Here is a 16,920-nt window from a genome sequence, read left to right as displayed (position 1 = left end):
ACAGCAGCAGGAGGGGCTGGGAGTGCCATGTGGGAATGATCAGAAAGCCATGGTGGCTTAGACCATTCCCAAGGTGATCCTGTCCACCTGACAGGTGACATCCTTGGCGAGACCATCTTGGGCAGCCTGACTTCTAAAGAAACACATAAGCTGCTTAGTCTCCCGACTGGCTGCCCCGAGCAGACGCTGAGCAAATTGACACCTGTGATCATCCTGACCCGATATTTGGATGCCACAGGCCAGTGGGCCAAGGTTGGGGTGGAGCACAGGGACCAAGTGATGCAGAACATTGTCAGCGGTGAGAGCGGGTCCCCTCCAGTGACCTTGATGAGGGTGTCTGGGACTCTCTGGGAGGGTGACTGGTGTACCCCTGGTTTAGAGGAGGCCCTATCGAATCCTCCGAGACAATAACACCCAAACTCTGATGCCTCTCCTAGATGACAACCTGATACCAACCCCCAGGTAACCCCCAACAGTGACCCCTAGGTTATAATCTGGACCCTGTTTCCAGGTTACAATCTGACAACAGACACCCTGGTTTACTCCCAAAGCAGCAACCCCCAGGTTATGTTATATTCAGACATGGTCCCAGGTTATGTCCAGTCAGTGCCAAGCCCTAGGTCAACTCCAGAGTACCCTCAAGCAGAAAACTCCAGAATAATCCCAGGTGGTGGACTCCCTCCCAGTTACACCTGAATACTGATATTTCCCCCAGGTGACATCCAAACCTCCAGGTAACAATCAGAGATGAGTGGTTCTAATTACACCCAGAGCCCTCAAGTTAATTTGGACATTGACTCCCTCTTCCCAGTAACTCTCAGACACCAACTCTCCATTCAGGCGCTCTCAACAGCAATCCCCAAGTGACACCCAGACACAGTCACCCCTGATGTTACACTCAACCGGTAAACCCTCAGGTAACCTTCAGATAACACTCAAATAGCCAAGCTCTGAATACACCTGAGAGGTGTTCCTACCAGACAACACCCAGGAGTGACCTCCTCGAAGCTACACAGACACGCTGACACCCCCAGTTTGCAGCCTTAAAAGAACCCCCAAGAAAATGTGCAGGTAGTGGCCCCCCAGGGTACCCCCTTTCCTGAGTTTCACCTTCCATGAACCCTCTGAGCAGTGATCCCCAGGTTCGCCCTGCCCCAGATGGGGCGGCTTCCCAGGTTTCTCCTGGGAACAACTGCGCATGCTCCCGTGGTGGTGCTGGCTGCGCCCTTCATTTACTTCTGGGCCCGGCAGCTCCCACTTTACACGGTTCGTAAGTCCCCTCCTACGGGGAGTTGTACCTAGATGGAATGCGTCCCCAAGTCACACCCACACTCTGCCCTCCATATTATGCCTGATAACTTCCCAGCCACACCCCAACATTGACTCTTCCTGCAAGATGTCCTCTGCCTGTTTCCCCAGGATATACTCAGATGCTGACCCACCGGAGCGCGGACGGCACCTACCACATCCACAAGGGAAACCCGGGAAGCACCTGGTGAGGAGAACACTGGCCTGGAGGAAGCTCAGGGGACCAGTCTGGGGCTTTAAGACCCCGGGAGCACCCATTCTGTGGGGTCTTGGAGCATTCCGCACAAATAGGGGGTCAGTCTGAAGCAGTGTGGTTCATGGTAAAGTGCCCACATAGTGTAGATGTCTCTGTCTTAGAACCCCCTTGGCTGCCCTTCCCAGTAATCACTTCCTCCCTTGCCCTCCCGACAGGCTCACGAGCTATGTGTTCCGAGTTTTCTCCCTGGCCTACTCCACCATGACCTCCAGCGTGATTGACCTGCACTCTCTCTGTGACATGGCCAAGTGGATCACCACCCAGAGGCAGGCAGAGGACGGGCACTTCTTGGAGAAGGGCCCCATAATCATGGCGTCCATGCAGGTGCCCACGCCCCCCTACCTGAGTTGTTCCAACAAAACCCAGGGCTCAGCAGCAGTGATAGGGGAATTTCAAGCCCTTGACCTGTTCTCAGGCAGAATGAGAAAAGGAACCAGCCAAGGCCTAGCACCCAGCATTATCTCCCCTTGCTCTGGACCACCCTGCACTCCTTTACAATGTGAGGGAGACTGGGGTACATCTAGGACCCAATCTCTCCCTTACCCTCTTTTCGAGCAGTCACCCATCCTGGCCTTCCTCCCACTGGGCCCTCCTCCTCCCCCACCACCTCTTTCCCCAGCCAACACACCAGTCCTACCAAGTGTTTCTCCACGAGCCTCCAGAACAGCTTTCAAAGGGACTGGGAGGTCTCTCCTGCTCAAACACCCTCACTGCCTCAAGTTGCCTACAACAGTATCTCTCTACTAGATCCCTCTCTTCTGATTCTCTTCCCAAGCCTCTCCCCTCACTATTCCAGGCTCATGGGTCTTTCCAATACACCTCTGTGTCTGCTTATGCTGCCCTACTTGCATGGAATATCCACACCTCATCCCTTTTTTTCTTCACCCAGCCAAATCATGTTTTCTTATTAGATTTAGCTCAGACATCACCTCCTTCAGGAAATCTCCCTGAGCATCAGTTCTGTGCCTGTCTGTATCATTACACCTATCACATTATTCATTCGCTCATTCAACAATTCAACAAACATTTATCCAACAACTGTTGTGTACCAGGCCTTGTGCTTGGCAAAGGGGAGACACAGCAGTTTAAAAAGATATTTATAGCCCCTAGCAAGCTCGAGGTGGGGGAGGAAGGCAGACATTCACCACATAATTATAGCTAGTCATTGTCTAAATCACAATTGGCTATGTTCCTTGGGCAATAAATACCAGGAGGAAATACTTAATAGGGGCCATGTTTGACCCTGGAGGTGTCGAGGGAAGCCTGCCAAAGGAGGTGACAATACACAGACTACAGTTCTGCACCCACCCAACACCTCAACCTCCAAGTCCTTCAGAAGCCCTACAAGGGACCATGCCTGTTTGCCAGGGTGGCAATAGGAGCTGGGTGGCCTGGTGGCCACACCACACTGGCCTCCTGAAGGAGGACATATCACTGGACCTTTTTCCCGCATGTCTCCCAGTAAATGTCCCCCACAAGTGATTGATACGCGCTGTCAGTTTTCTGGGCACTGAGGTTTTCTGCTGTCAGTGGATCGAGCTCCTAAAGCAAATGAATAAATGTTTTTGTATAGACACAGAGAGAAAAAAGGAAGTGACAATAAAGCAGCAACTTGAAGAAGGAATAGGGAAAAACGGTAAGAGAGCTCCAGGCAAAATGAACAGTATGTGCAAAGGGCCTGAGGATCCGGCATGTGTGAGGAGAGAGAAAAGAGATCAGTGCCACCAGAGCCCAAACATCGTGGAGAAAGTGGTCTGTCCTGAGGCCTGAGAGGGAGGAAAGATGTCAGGTCCTAAAGCCTGCAAGCCCTTGGGGACCTCAGTGAGGATTTAAAATAGTCTATTCAGGGTTTGCTTTTTCTACACTGTGAGTCCTACTGGGGAGGGAAACAGGTCTAGTTCATTGTAGTTGGCAAATGTTTGCTGAATAAAACTGGATGAGTGAACAAACCCAGCAAAGTCAGATTGCACCCTCAAAGAAAGGGAGGACAGCCCTGGCCAGTTTTGCTCAGTGGTTAGAGCGTCGGCCCATGGACCAGAGAATCCCAGGTTTGGTTCCCACTAAGGGCACGAACCTCAGTTGCAGTTTGTCCCCGGCTCCAGTTAGGGTTGTGTGGGTGGCAACCAGTCAATGTTTCTCTCTCTCTCTCTCTCCCCACTCCCTCCCTTCCACTGTCTCTAAAAATAAGAAATATACATATATATATATATCCTCAGGTGAGGATTAACAACAACAACAAAAAGAGTCTTCCAAGCAAAGGGAACACATGTGCAAAGTCCCTGAAACTGGGCTGTGCCCAATATGTTTGAGGAAGAACAAGGAGGCTGTTCACTCTAAGCTGGGAGAGAGACAGATTGTGCAGGACCTTGAAGGCTGACGGAAGGACTTGAACTTCTCTGAGTGAGGTGGAAGCCATGGAGGGTTCTGAGCAGAGGAGGGGAAAACCCTTCAAGAGTTCACAGGCTTTGTTGGCCACGGTGAGGAGAGGCTGTGGGAGTGCATTGGTTTTCTAGGGTCACTGTAACAAAGTACCACAAACTAGGTGGCTTAAAACAACATAAATTTTTTTATTCTCACAGTTATGGAGACTAGAAGCCCAAAATAAAGGTGCCTTGCGCCTTCTGAAGTCTTAGGGAAGAATCCTTTCTTGCCTCTTCTAGCTTGGCAGTTCCCGGAAACCTTGGCATTCCTTGGCTTGCGCTGCCTCACTCCAGTCTCTGTCTCCATCTTCACATGCTCTTCTTGCTTCTGTGTGTCTTTGTACGGCCTCCTTATAAGAACACCAGTCATTAGGTATAGGGCCCACCCTTATTCGGTATGACATATTCTTAACTAATTACATCTGCAAAGACTCTATTTCAAAATAAGATAACATTCTAAGGTTCTGGATGGACATGAATTCTGTGGGGACACCATTCAACCCAGTAGGGCGGACGCTAGGCAACTAAAGAGGAGTTTGAACTTCAAGTCAGTAATTTACTAGGAATGCGAAGACTTCTCTCTGACCCTGTTTCCTTTCTTTTTCTTTCTTTCTTTCTTTCTTTCCTTCTTTCTTTATTTCTTTCTTTTTATCAGATAGAGTGGGAGGGAGAGCGAGAAAGAGAGAGAGAGAGAAACATCGATGTGAAAGGGACACATCAAGTGGTTGCCACCTGTATGACCCAACCAGGGCTGGGGACAAACTGCAACCACAGTACGTGCCCTTAGCGGGTACGGAACCCGGGTCTCTCTGGACTGCAGGCCAATGCTCTAACCGCTGAGCCAAACCAGCCAGGGCTCTTTCTTTCTTTTTTTAATCTGAGATTGTGTTTTTAATTGTCTTAAGCCTTATGATCACATAATTTTTTGTTGTTGGTCTATTCTCCTCTATTTTAATCCTAGTGAGTTGGCAAAAGCACCATTGCCGATCACACATTTATACAGTAATTCTACATAATTGTTTTTGAATAGTTATTCAAGATAGTTCTGAATTATAACTTAGTCTGACTTAAAGAATTTACACTTTGCTATTGTACCTTGTCACACTGGACTTTAAAAGCGCCTGACCTTATAGGTCATTTATAAAATGTGAGAAGTGTTCAATATTCTTTATTTATTATACATACACCACACTAGAAAGCCTTTCATTAAGTAAAAGGCAACAGTTTAGATACAGGGAATTGTCATTAAATTGGCATAGTTAGGACCAAAAAGATAAAGTGGACACCGAGCCCTTGCCTTGTAACAGGCCAACGAACACAACCTGAAACATAGGCGAGTCTTGCTGTTCTAAGAGAGTGAAGAGATTTCCTCGGTATTCAACCATATTAATGTAACCAGTTATATAAATCTAAATATAAAACCAATCTCCTACAGGTTTTGAGATGGGACTCACCATCTCTTTGAAAAATTGAACATTATGAATCAAGTCCAATCATATTTCTGAAATATTTTCGGCCCAGAAGGGGAAAACAATGATAGCACTTGCTAAAATGAAATTACCATCAAAGTTCAAAAAGTTGATCATATTCACTTACCCACAAACAAATATCATTTAAATCAGGACTGCCCAAAAGAAATGTTCTATCAGCTGTTTATGATCTGAATTCCAGTGTATGAGATCAATTTAAATATGGTACACATAAAACAAGTCATGAGACATTAGGAATAAATAAGGTGGTGGCCAAGTACTACTCCTTAGTAGCTTTTTTGAGATAAGCTAAAAAGTCTTCCCTTTCTGCACTCTTCTTAATGCCAGTGAAGATCATTTTTGTTCCAGGGATGTACTTCTTGGGAGTCTCCAAACACTCCATCAGTGCCTCCTCTCCCCAGGTGGTGCCTTTGTTCTTGTTGGCATCCATGTAAGAAAATCCAGGAGTCTGGCCTGTCTTTAACTCCAATAGATTATGGAGATTTGGCCTAGTCTTGTGCTTGCCTTCCTTTTCCACAGTATGGCACTGGGCACAGTCCTGAACAAAAAGCTTTTTGCCTTTCTCAACATCACCCATTTTTAAATCTGCTGCATTCTTTATGCCCTGTGCTCACCACTCTTTCCTGGTGGGTGACATGAAGGCTCTCACTCACTAACCTGACATCCCACTCTCTAAACTAACCTCTGTTTTCTCATCAGTAAAATGGAGCTGCTACAAGAATGTTCTGAGATTCCATAGCGAGTTTGGCAAAGCACTCTCTATGGCTGCCAGCTTATGTTAGTAAGGCAGGTCACACACAGGCAAATCTCAAGATGGCTTTGATTCTCTCTCTCTCTCTCTCTCTCTCTCTCTCTCTCTCTCTCTCTCTCTCTCTCTCTCCATCCTGCTCTCAGCATCATTCAGCCCAGAATTGAGCACCTGAGAGCCTTTCAAGATCAAGCAGGAGAGGTTGGGAACACGTCTCCAAGATGCTAAGGGGTCATGGGTGTGGTTATGCATCCACAGGGTGGCTACCGAGGCTCTGAGGCAGACGTATCTCTCACAGCTCTTGTTCTGATCGCCCTGAATGAAGGGAAGGAGTTATGCAGCCAAGACATACCGGTAAGACCCAAAGAGGAGGTCAGGATCTGAGGGGTGCCCTATCCACTGCACCCGGGGATCTCCCCCACATGTCCTTCTTGGTGTATTCTCTTCTAACTCCCAGACTCCTTTCCTCTAATCACCTCCCTCTAGCCTCCTCTCTCTGACTCTCTAGAGTTTGATTGCCAGCATGGAGAGAGCCCGTGGCTTCCTGGAGAAACGCCTTCCTGACATCCAGACAACCTTTGCCATAGCCATAGTCTCCTATGCACTGGCCCTCACCAAGAGCCCCCGAGCCAATGACCACCTGGACAACTTTGCCAGCCATAGTGAGTATGGGGCCACTTCTTCAGTAACTGTGTTTTGACCATAGTTATGAGGGTGTAGGGAAGGAGATCATGTGATCTCAAATCCAGCAATGTGTGACTAATCATTTAGTGTTTATTGAAAACCTATTGTGTGCCACCTCTGGAGTTCAGACCCTGAGAAACCAAGATGAACAAGACTTACATGGTCACTGCCCTCAAAATTCCCACCATCCCTGGAAGGGGTCAGGCAGAAGGCAAACAACGAATAGAGATTTACAAATTGAGATAAGTGCTGAAACAAAATATACAATGTGGGTGGGAGAGATAACAAGGGGAGAGAATTATGGGCTGGGGGATTGGTATGGTCTCTGAAAAATGGACCCCCTCAGCTGAAATGAAAGATGAGAAGGCTCACCTCTGTGAAAGGTCTAGGATGCTCCAAATTAAGGAAATGGTATGGCAAACACCCTAAAGTAGGAAGGTGCTTGGCATGGTCAAGGATGGAAAGGTCATTAAATGTGGGGAGTTGAAAGGACTCTTCCTCCCATGGCCTACTCTCTCTCATTCCCAAGGGTCCTTATTCCATCCTCTCCATTCCTCAAGTCAAGAGGAATGAAGTTAGGAGAACTCCCTTTCAGTGGGACTAGAGGGACCTAGAGAAGCTTCTTTGAAACTCAGTTTCCCCATCTCTAAATAGTTAGAGTCTGTCTCTAAGAGTGATTCTGAAAATATGATGTCCATGTGTCTCCTCAAGGAGTTTCACATAAAGTAAGTGCTCTATAAAATAGCAGATGAGAAAAACTAGGCCAGATGACACAGAAGAGGACAGGTCTAGGTAGGTGGGCCCAGATCTGCGTAACAAGGTGGGCGTGCATCTTCTAGACAAAAACCACTGGCCAGTAAAGGACAGGGACTGGAACTCCCTGTACACCATTGAGGCCACTGCCTATGCGCTGATGCAGAAGCTGGAGCTGGGTCTGCATAATGAAACTCACGCCATTGCCAAGTGGCTGCTGGAGCAGCGGGAGCAGGGAGGAGGCTTCAAGTCCACCCAGGTGACCTGGGGCCTCGGAAAGGTGGGAGCTGGGCGGGGGGCTGGTTGGGGGGGGGGGGTGAAAAGGTAGGGCGCTAGCCAAGGTGCTGCCGCAGACAGTCCACTGGAAGCTGTCCGTGGTGCTGACTCCCCAGTCGTGGTCTCCCGGGGCGCTCGCTGTCTGTGGTGCTGATCTTAGGCCCCATCCCAACACCCAGACCACAGTGGTCGCCATAGAAGCTCTCACCCGCTTCCGTAAAGCTGTCCCCTTCAAGGATGCCCAGGATCTCCACGTCCAGATCAGCGCCCCCAATAGAGCCTTGAACGTGGAGTGGGTCATCAATCAGAAGAACGCTTACCAGCAGCGAATAGCAAAGGTAAAGCACTCAATGGCAGACAAGAAGTCCACACAGGGGTAACATTGGATATGAGGCCAAGAATCATGTCCCTGACAGTTTCCTTCCACAAGATTATCTCACATTATTGGCTATGCTGTTAATGCATTGATTCATTTATTCTACAAACATTTTCTGAGTACCTACTGTATGCCAAGCATTCTCCTGAGCATTGGGGATAGGTTATAAAAGATCTGTGGTCTCTGCTCTTATGGAACTTACTGTGTAGAAAGGCAGTAAGACAATAAATATATTCTACTTTAAGCTCTATAAAAACAAAGGAAAGAAATAAGTGTGTAAAGGAGAAAATAATTTGGTACAGGGAGTACCTTTGCACCTACCATTTCCTCTGCCTACATATCTACAAGGCTCACTCCTTTCTTTCCTTAAAATCTTTGCTCAAATGTCATCTTTTTGGTGAGACATTCCCTGCCTATCCTACCTAAATTTCCAACTTCTTGATGTTTTCATTCTTATTCCTGCTTAATTTTCCCCTATAGCTCTTGCCACCATTTAACACACTGTATATTCTAATTATTCACATCTCTTTATTGTCCACCTTCTTCACCAAAATATAAAATTCTACAGGGACAGGGATTTTTTGTCTTGTTCATGTCCATATTCCTAGTAGCTACAACAACCTCTGGTGCACAGTAATTGCTCAATAAAGATGTATCAAATTATTAAAGTGTTCAAGAATAGCAATGAGGTTTAAGCTGGAGAGACAAGACTGGATGTGAATTTGTAAAATGTTGCTCTGGCTCATAAGGGAAGAATATATGAGGGAAACAAGAGTAGATGCAGAGATGCCAGGGAGAAGGGTCTTGTGGGGCTTCACACACCAGGAACTTTGGAGACACTGAAAAGTGGACAGATTGGAGAGATGTACATTAGGACACAGCCTGAGTCAACAGTTGTAGTTGATTTGTGACAGAGTAGACACCACAAATGCTCTATCAAGAAGGAAAAGTAAAACCATCATTCCTCACCACCACCACCCCAGCATTTGAGCCATGTTTTGCTGTTTCCTCTGCTCTCAAATCCTCCTCCTTCTTCCCTTCAGTTTTATTCTCAAGATGATCTAGAGATCAAAGCCAGTGGCAGCGGGAGAGGCACCATCTCGGTAGGTCGGTTGTCCCATCCTTGAGATTCTTAGCTGGAGCCCAGGGTCCCCCTCATTGGTGGGAATAGAGGCAAGTCTAGACTCCAAGGCAAGATCAAAATCAGCAAAAATTTAACTACTATTTAGAGCACTACTATTTGTTATGAACCAAGCTAAAGACACTTCAACCCCCTCCCCCAGGGTAGTTGGTAAAAATATGGACTCCGTGCAACAGGTATGGAAATAGAGTATCAGAAAGGTTTTCTACTTGCTGAGTCAAGAGTTAAAAAAGGTAGAGGTCAAAGGTCACTGGACCCCTCTCCCCTTCCCATACTGAGTCCCTAAAGTAGTATCTCCTTCCCAGCCCCACCAAGGGGAGATTCTCCCTCCAGGGTGTTTCCCAATCCCCAGAGGCTAACTCCACCCTTCCCCAATATCTGAGCCAGCAGCTCCATTACATCTTCTGGCCCCATGCCCTGGGCCCAAGAGAACAGCCCTCTTGAGCACCAAATGTAAGGCAGCCTGTTCTTATGTTTCTGGCAATGGAGTCAAAGTTGAATTCCTGCCATTGTGTGTCTTTGGGCATGTCACAGTTCTCCTTGAGCCTCAGTTAAATTTTAATTCATTAAAATTAAATACAATGTAAAATTTAGTTCCTCAGTCACACTAGCCACATTTCACATGCTCAATAGCCACAGGTGGCTAGTGGCTACCATAAGGACAGAACAGACAGAGATCATTGCCATCATTGCAGAAGATTCTATTACACAGAGCTGGTCTGGAATCTATAGGGTTTTCTGTCAACTGCACTCAGGAATTGAGGGGGCAAACTTGGATGTGAATTCCCAACAGGAGTAGAGACCTGGGCAGGCAAAGACTGGACCAAGAAGGAAAGGGAATGGGTGCGGTTGGACTCTGACACTTTCCCTACCCTGGCAGATCCTGACCATGTACCACAGGTCCCCAGACTCCTGGGAGGACACCTGCAACCTATATTACCTGAATGCTACTCTTCACGATGCCCCAGAGGGTAAGCCTGGACCCAAGGATGCCCAACTCTCCTTTTTTATTTTAGCTATGGTTCAATAAACACATTTATTGCTTTATTCATCCATTCAGTAAATATTTGAGCATTCACTATGTGCCACACCCTGTTTCCTGGCCCTGGGAACATAGGCATAAACAAGAAAAATGTCCCCTCTTCTCCTGGAGCCCACACTCTAGTAAAGAGAGACAAACAATTATATAACACTAAAAACATATTATTATCCTACTATTATTTATTTATAACATAAATGAATCTACATTGTAAAAATAAATATATGGCATAATAGCAGTTGATGATAAGTAACATACAAAATAAAGCTGGAAAAAATGACACAGACTTGGAGGAGGTCCAGGATAAGCTCTCTGAGGAGGTGGCATTTGAGCTGAGACATGAAAGAAGTTTGAGAGTGAGCCATGAAAGATCTGAGGGAAAAACTTTTCAGGCAGACAGAACAGCAGGTGCAAAGGCCCTGAGGCAAGAATGAGCTCACCTGGTTTGAAGAACAGTGAGGAGGTCAGTGGCTACAGAGAAGCAAGAGGTAGTTTTAGGGGAAAAAGTTGGAGAGATGATGGACGCAGATGGTGCAGGGACTTGTGGGCCACAGTAAGGACTTCAGTGTTTGGACAGAGTGCAGTGGGAGCCATAGGGAACTGCTGAGCTGAGAAGGAATGTGCCCTAGCATGAGTTTGCATAGGCTCCCTCTGGTGGCTGTGGGGGAAACAGACTGTAGAGGGCAAGGGTGGAAGCTAGGAGACTAAGGAGATATTAAGGTCTGGGCCAGGGCAGAGGCTGTGGATATGGGCAGAAATGGTGGAAGTCTAGAGTTCCCAGTCTGGGGGACCACAAAGGAGGAGAGAGGACACTGCCATTGGGAACTCACTGTAAGAAGGAACAAATCTCACCAGGCTCAGGACTTTTAGGAACTAAAAGTGACCAAGGCTTTGGTTTGGGCCCCACTTCTTAATATGTGATAACAATAATAATAATAACAATAATATATAATAATAATATAATAATAATAATTGACCATTACAAAGCACTGATCAGTTATAAAGCACTGTTAAGTGCCTTAATTGTAATAACTCACTTAATCTTTACAATAACCCTAGTGGGTTGGAAATGTTATGATCTCATTTACAGATTAGGAAACCAAAGCAAAGAGAGGTTAAGCAATTTTCCCTAAGTCACACAGCAGAACCAGAATTTGAACCCAGAAAGCTAGCTCCAGAGGCTATGTTACCCAGCCTCTAAACTTCTTCCTTCTCCCTGCAGAAAACAAAAAGGGGGAAGAGACCTTCCAACTCCGGATGGAAACAAGGTCAGGGCACCAGGATCTCGGACTGGGCGGGAGGAAGACCTCACTTCCTGGTATCCCGACTCCTTAGCAGCTCTCCCTGTGTGCTGAGTGGAGGGTGGAAACCAGCTAAACCTGCCTCTCCATGACTGCCCCCTCATCTTACCTCCCATCCTGCCCTCCCCTGCCTATCCCGTATTCTGCCCCCTACCTTGCCCTCCCATGCTTATCTGCCATCCAGCCCCCACCTTGCCATGTCCTGAAATGGCAGGTTCTACCACAATGCACATGCCCCAGATACCCAGAGCTGACTCCAAGCTCTGCTGCTCTTCCTCATCCTCATCCTTCATCATCTCCCCCAATCCAGTCCTGCTCTGTCTCCCAAATGCCCTCCCCCTGGTCTGCCCTAGATAAAAACTTGTGCCTACTGAGTGTCAGCCTCTGTTCTAGGAGCTGGGGCACAGAGATGAGCAAGGTAGCCCCTCCCTGCCTGGTGTAGCTCACAGCTTATCAGGGGAGACAGACAATAACCAAATAATCGCCCAGAATCAATGTAAAGTGACAACTGTGATTAAATGTGTCAAAGGAAAGGTCCAAGAAGTTACAGGAGGGCAAATTCAAAAATGCTCTGGTGCAGACTAGAAAAGGCTTACCAGAGGCAGTCAGTGATGCATTAGCTGGGATTGCAAAGATGAAAGGATGTTTCAGGGCAAAGAGAGAGAAGCAAGGATTCCAGGCTGAGAGAACAATATATGCAAAGGTCCAGAGGCAAGAGAGAGACTATCATTAAGAGCAATTAAATGAAAACTGGGATGGGAAAAGGTGAAGTGGAAGGGCAAAACAAGGCATTTGGTAAAGGTTGTTAAGCAAAGAAGTGACTTTTTTTGTTGTTGTTGTTAAAGCTGTATACTTTGGGGGGCAAAGGAGTGATGGGGAGACCCAGGAGAAGGCTACTGCACTGGTCAGGCGAGAGATGATGGCTGTGGGAACATGGTGGGGTGGGGGTGTGGGCAAGAGGAAGAGACACTGGAGCTGTGAAATTTCCAGGTTCCAGGGTGATCGAGAGGCCACAATGACCATCATGGAGGTGTCCCTGCTCACTGGCTTCTACCCCAACCATGATGACCTCAAACAGGTAATGTAGGTCCCACCTGCCCACAGCTGAGCAGGATGGGGTGCCCTGGCAACCTCCCATACTCCTAGTGTTGGCAAAGGACAGAATCTACCCCTTGTCAGTGCCCCATCGTCACTTCTGGTTGTCTCCCTGCCTGACCTTAGCCAAATCCTTGCCCTAATTGTGCCTGTTTCCCAACACTGGGGTTGATTGGACAAAGTCTGGGAGTTCTGATAATTACTTCACACTGACTGGAGCTCCTGGGGCTGTGAGCCTTGAGGAGTCTCCGCTAACCTGCAATCCTCACCCTGTGCCCCAGCTCACAAATGATGTGGAGACCTATGCTTTCCAGTACGAGACTAAGATGAAATCCAGCGACAGCACTGTTGTCCTCTACCTAGAGAAGGTGAGGCCAGATGTCCACCAGAGGCTTGTGGGCAGCCTGGTGGGCAGAAAACCCACGGTCAACAAGGTTGTCCTGGAGGGTGTTACCAAAAAGTCAAGGCCACTTGTGTGGTCAGTGGTTATGAGCAAGGCCCTGTGGTCAGTGCCCCATGGTCAGTGGCCCTGGTCAGCTCAGTAGGGCTCCCTTCCCCAGCTCTCCCACAAGGAAGACACGGTGCTGGGCTTCCGGGTCCACAGGATGCTGCAGGCGGAGTTCCTGCAGGCAGCCCAGGTCAAGATCTATGACTACTACGAGCCTTGTGAGCAGGGGTTGGTGGGGGTGGAAGCATGTCCCTGCCGGGGAGCCGCTAGAGGGAGGATAAGGAGCAGGGCAATGAAGGGGAAACAGGGCGTGGCTGAGAGGATCCTGGGCAGGGAGGGGAGAAGCAAGAAGGAACCTAAAGGGCGTGGTGACAGAGGGCGTGGCCTTCCTAAAAGGTCAAAGTGGTGGGGAGCTTGGAGGGGGTTGGGACTGAGTCTAGAAAGGACTGGTTATAGCCTGCAAAGAATGGGATAGGCAAGAAGGGACGGGTCTTCCAAGGGCAGGGGCTTGTTGAGAGGTGTCTGGACAGAGCCAGGTGGGGCTGGTTCTGCCGTGTGGATTCTTCGGGGGACTAAAGTGCTGGGGGCGGAGCCAGGCTGGCACACAGCCTCTGGGAACTCTACCCCAAGCCAAACCTGGCACGCGCCCCCTCTCACAGCCCGGAGGTGCAGTTCCTTCTACAACCTGCCCACAGAGCAATCTGACCTGCGGAAGATCTGCCACAAAGAAGTCTGCAGATGTGCTGAGGGTGAGGTCATGGGGCTACCATGGGCCGGGGCTGCCAGACTGAGAGTCCAAGAGCCCTTTTTCTCCTCCTGAGTGCCGGCGGGGCTGAGTGTAGGCAGAGAGAGAGAGACAGCAAGATAGGAAGATAGAGACAGAAAGAGAAAAGGAGACCCAGAGAGACTGGCACACATACACTCACACTCAAGTACCACGAGATTGGAGAAAGGCCAGACCCAGAGACCTGGGGCCGGATGGGGGTCTGATGGAAGGAAGCCCCTCCCCCAGTGCAGCCAGAGCAGCTGGCCCCCTCACCCTCCAGAACTGTGCCCAACCCTGAGGAAGGACAGCAGCTGGCCGAGGCAGGAAGAGCTCCAGGAGGTGGCCTGTGAGGCAGGCGTGGACTTCGGTGAGTTTCGGGTATGGCAAGAGGTAGGAGGAGGCCCACCTGCTGGTCAGACACCCACACAAGCCCTCCTGCCCCACCTTCCCCAGTGTACAAGGCCAGACTGGAGGCTGTAGAGGTCTCTGGCTCCAACCCCTACATCTACTTCAACATGCAGCTCCAAGCCATCATCAAAAGTGGTATGTCCCAGTTGGCAGAAGAGATGGTGTGGGTCCCTACTCTGGGGGGCCCATTGCGGGGAGGGCTAGGCGTGTGCATACTCACACACTGGGCTTCCTCTCCAGGCACAGATACTGCTGCCATGCCACTCACCATGAAGAAATTTGTCACCCATGCCACCTGTCATGACTCCTTGGAGCTGCAAGAACAAGAGACATACCTCATCATGGGCCAGACATCAGACCTATGGAAAGTCAAATCTGAGTGCGTGGGGGCCTCCTGCTGCCTTGGGAACTCAGGCCTGGGCCCCCTTCCCTACCACAGCGCAGTCCCTGGTGTCAAAATCTCTACTGCGTCTGTTAGCAGGAGTCTTGGGTCTGAGAACAGCACTGAATGGAGGTGTAGACTGTGCACTGCACAACTCCAGGGAACACCATTCACGTAGAGACATTGTAGATCTAGATGTAGATTCAGGTTTCCAACAGAAGGTAGTGAAGAGTCAGAGGAAGGGGAGACTTTTTTAATCCCCAGATGAATGGACTAGAAGCTTGGGGACCCAACATAGCCCTGTGGAGTGGACACTATAGGCTGATGCTCTGGGAGGCTGCCAGACAGGGCAGAGGGGCAAGGCAGGGAAGTCTCCATGCCTCTGGGGCTCTCCTCACCTTCCTGCTATCCCTCGCCCACAGTTACACTTATGTCCTGGGCAAGAAGACCTTCCTCCTGCATTGGCCAGTGAATGGGGACGTGGAAAAGAAGGAATTGCTGAGCCAGCTGGAGGAATTTTCAGAATACCTGGGCACCCATGGCTGCAAGTCCTGACACCTGAGGCCTCTGCCGCTCTCGGGGTTGTCTCCAAGCAGGCCCAGGCCACTGGGCTTAGTCCCTGATAAAGAGCATAGAATATCATATCCAGGTTCCAAGTTCCTGTTTCAATGTTCAACGGGGACCCTGCACAGCCTGCCCTGGCATTGCTTGCACCTGCCTCCTCCCTCTCTCCTACTCCATTCCAATCATGCTGGCTTCCTTCGTGTCTTTTCAACATCCAAGTTGACTTCTACCTCAGGACTTTTGCACTCACTGTCCCCTCTACCAGGTACACCCTTCCTCCATATGTCTGCATGGCTTGAACCCTTCCCTTATTTGGGGGAGGTGTTTAAATGTCACCTCCTCAAGATACTTGCTTTAATAATACATCTAAAATAGACCCCCTCTGATCACAGTCTCTTTCCTTACTCTGCTTTATTCCCTTAATAACACTTATAAATCTATTGTATATGCTATCTATTGGTTTGGTTGTTAAATGAGTGTTTCCCCTGCCCAACAATGTGAGCTCAAGACCAGAGCTGTATCTGTCTTGCTCACTGTGGTATTCCCATTTCCTACATCAGGGGCTGGTACACAGTAGGTGCTCAAGAAATTATTGTGAATGAATGAATGAATGAATGAATTGATTAATGAATTTGGTGCTCACCCTGCACCTGGTCCTGATGGAAGCTTGATGGGTAACCCTAGGCAACTGGGGAGGCAAGACAAGGGACAGAGGAGGATGAATGAGTTTCATCAACGTGGACTGGGGTGGGAGTGGGGGACCTGCCAAGCCAAGGCAGCAGCCCATATGGGCCCAGGAACACACACCCCAGGAGTGCTGGAGGGACTGAAAAACATCCAGGATGTTTTGAACTTGGCATATGAAGGAGGGACTAAAGGTGAGAGGGAAGAAGAGAAAGATGGGGTCAGGGAGGCTGCCAGGCAGGCTGATGTCACAAAGAACTTTGAATACCAGGTTAAAGAGCTTGGTCATCAAGGGCAGCAGAGAGCTATGGAAGGCTTTTGAGCAGCAGAGGAATTGACCAGTCCTGAGGTAGAAGGCCCAGGTTGATGGGAGGAAACAGTTAATGGCAGGAAACCTGAAGAGGAGGCTGGAGCTGTGGAGCTCACCTCTCTGTGCTTTGGTCTTCTCATCTCTAACATCACTCCCTTCAGAGCATTGTTGTGAGTGCCCAGTACATAGTAAGTGTTCAATAAACATTCACTAGCCTTATTATCAATAAGCTAGACAAACGGCCATGGGGAAGAAGTGGAGTTGCTAGAATGCACACGACAGTCAGAAGAAAATCAGGTCACAGCAACCCCTGCTCAAAACCCTCCTAGGCTCCCATTGCTATAACACTCCAGCCCTCAAGGCCCTGCACTGGGGCCCTGTCACCTCCCTGACCCCATGTCTCCCCACTCTCCACCACATTCCACTCGAGCCACACTGGCCTCCTCTGTGGTCCCCGGAAACTCCAAACTG

General features: G+C 48.8%; 2 protein-coding genes across 2 annotated transcripts in view; one reads left to right on the top strand and one right to left on the bottom strand.

Annotated features, from left to right (window-relative positions):
• The window catches only part of LOC118615918 (complement C3-like), a 29,957-nt gene extending 14,511 nt beyond the window's left edge, over positions 1–15,446 (top strand). The window contains exons 24-41 of the mRNA XM_036241218.1: positions 95–298; positions 1,420–1,495; positions 1,720–1,888; positions 6,481–6,576; positions 6,731–6,884; positions 7,746–7,918; positions 8,115–8,273; positions 9,355–9,414; positions 10,333–10,423; positions 11,714–11,759; positions 12,783–12,870; positions 13,169–13,255; positions 13,448–13,553; positions 13,995–14,084; positions 14,382–14,468; positions 14,555–14,644; positions 14,750–14,888; positions 15,314–15,446. Of these exons, the coding sequence (XP_036097111.1) occupies positions 95–298; positions 1,420–1,495; positions 1,720–1,888; positions 6,481–6,576; positions 6,731–6,884; positions 7,746–7,918; positions 8,115–8,273; positions 9,355–9,414; positions 10,333–10,423; positions 11,714–11,759; positions 12,783–12,870; positions 13,169–13,255; positions 13,448–13,553; positions 13,995–14,084; positions 14,382–14,468; positions 14,555–14,644; positions 14,750–14,888; positions 15,314–15,446 (2,048 nt within the window). The remainder of the gene's footprint in view (positions 1–94; positions 299–1,419; positions 1,496–1,719; positions 1,889–6,480; positions 6,577–6,730; positions 6,885–7,745; positions 7,919–8,114; positions 8,274–9,354; positions 9,415–10,332; positions 10,424–11,713; positions 11,760–12,782; positions 12,871–13,168; positions 13,256–13,447; positions 13,554–13,994; positions 14,085–14,381; positions 14,469–14,554; positions 14,645–14,749; positions 14,889–15,313) is intronic.
• On the bottom strand, positions 5,734–6,051 carry LOC118615920 (cytochrome c-like). The gene has a single exon (XM_036241219.1). The coding sequence runs from the start codon at positions 6,049–6,051 to the stop codon at positions 5,734–5,736; it is 318 nt and encodes a 105-aa protein (XP_036097112.1).
• Positions 15,447–16,920: the final 1,474 nt, after the last annotated feature.

This window comes from Molossus molossus, unplaced genomic scaffold, assembly GCF_014108415.1.
Source record: "Molossus molossus isolate mMolMol1 unplaced genomic scaffold, mMolMol1.p scaffold_m16_p_4, whole genome shotgun sequence".
Taxonomy (NCBI): Eukaryota; Metazoa; Chordata; class Mammalia; order Chiroptera; family Molossidae; genus Molossus; species Molossus molossus.
Note: the sequence above shows the minus strand (reverse complement) of the source record. Positions and strands in the feature narration are given on the sequence as shown.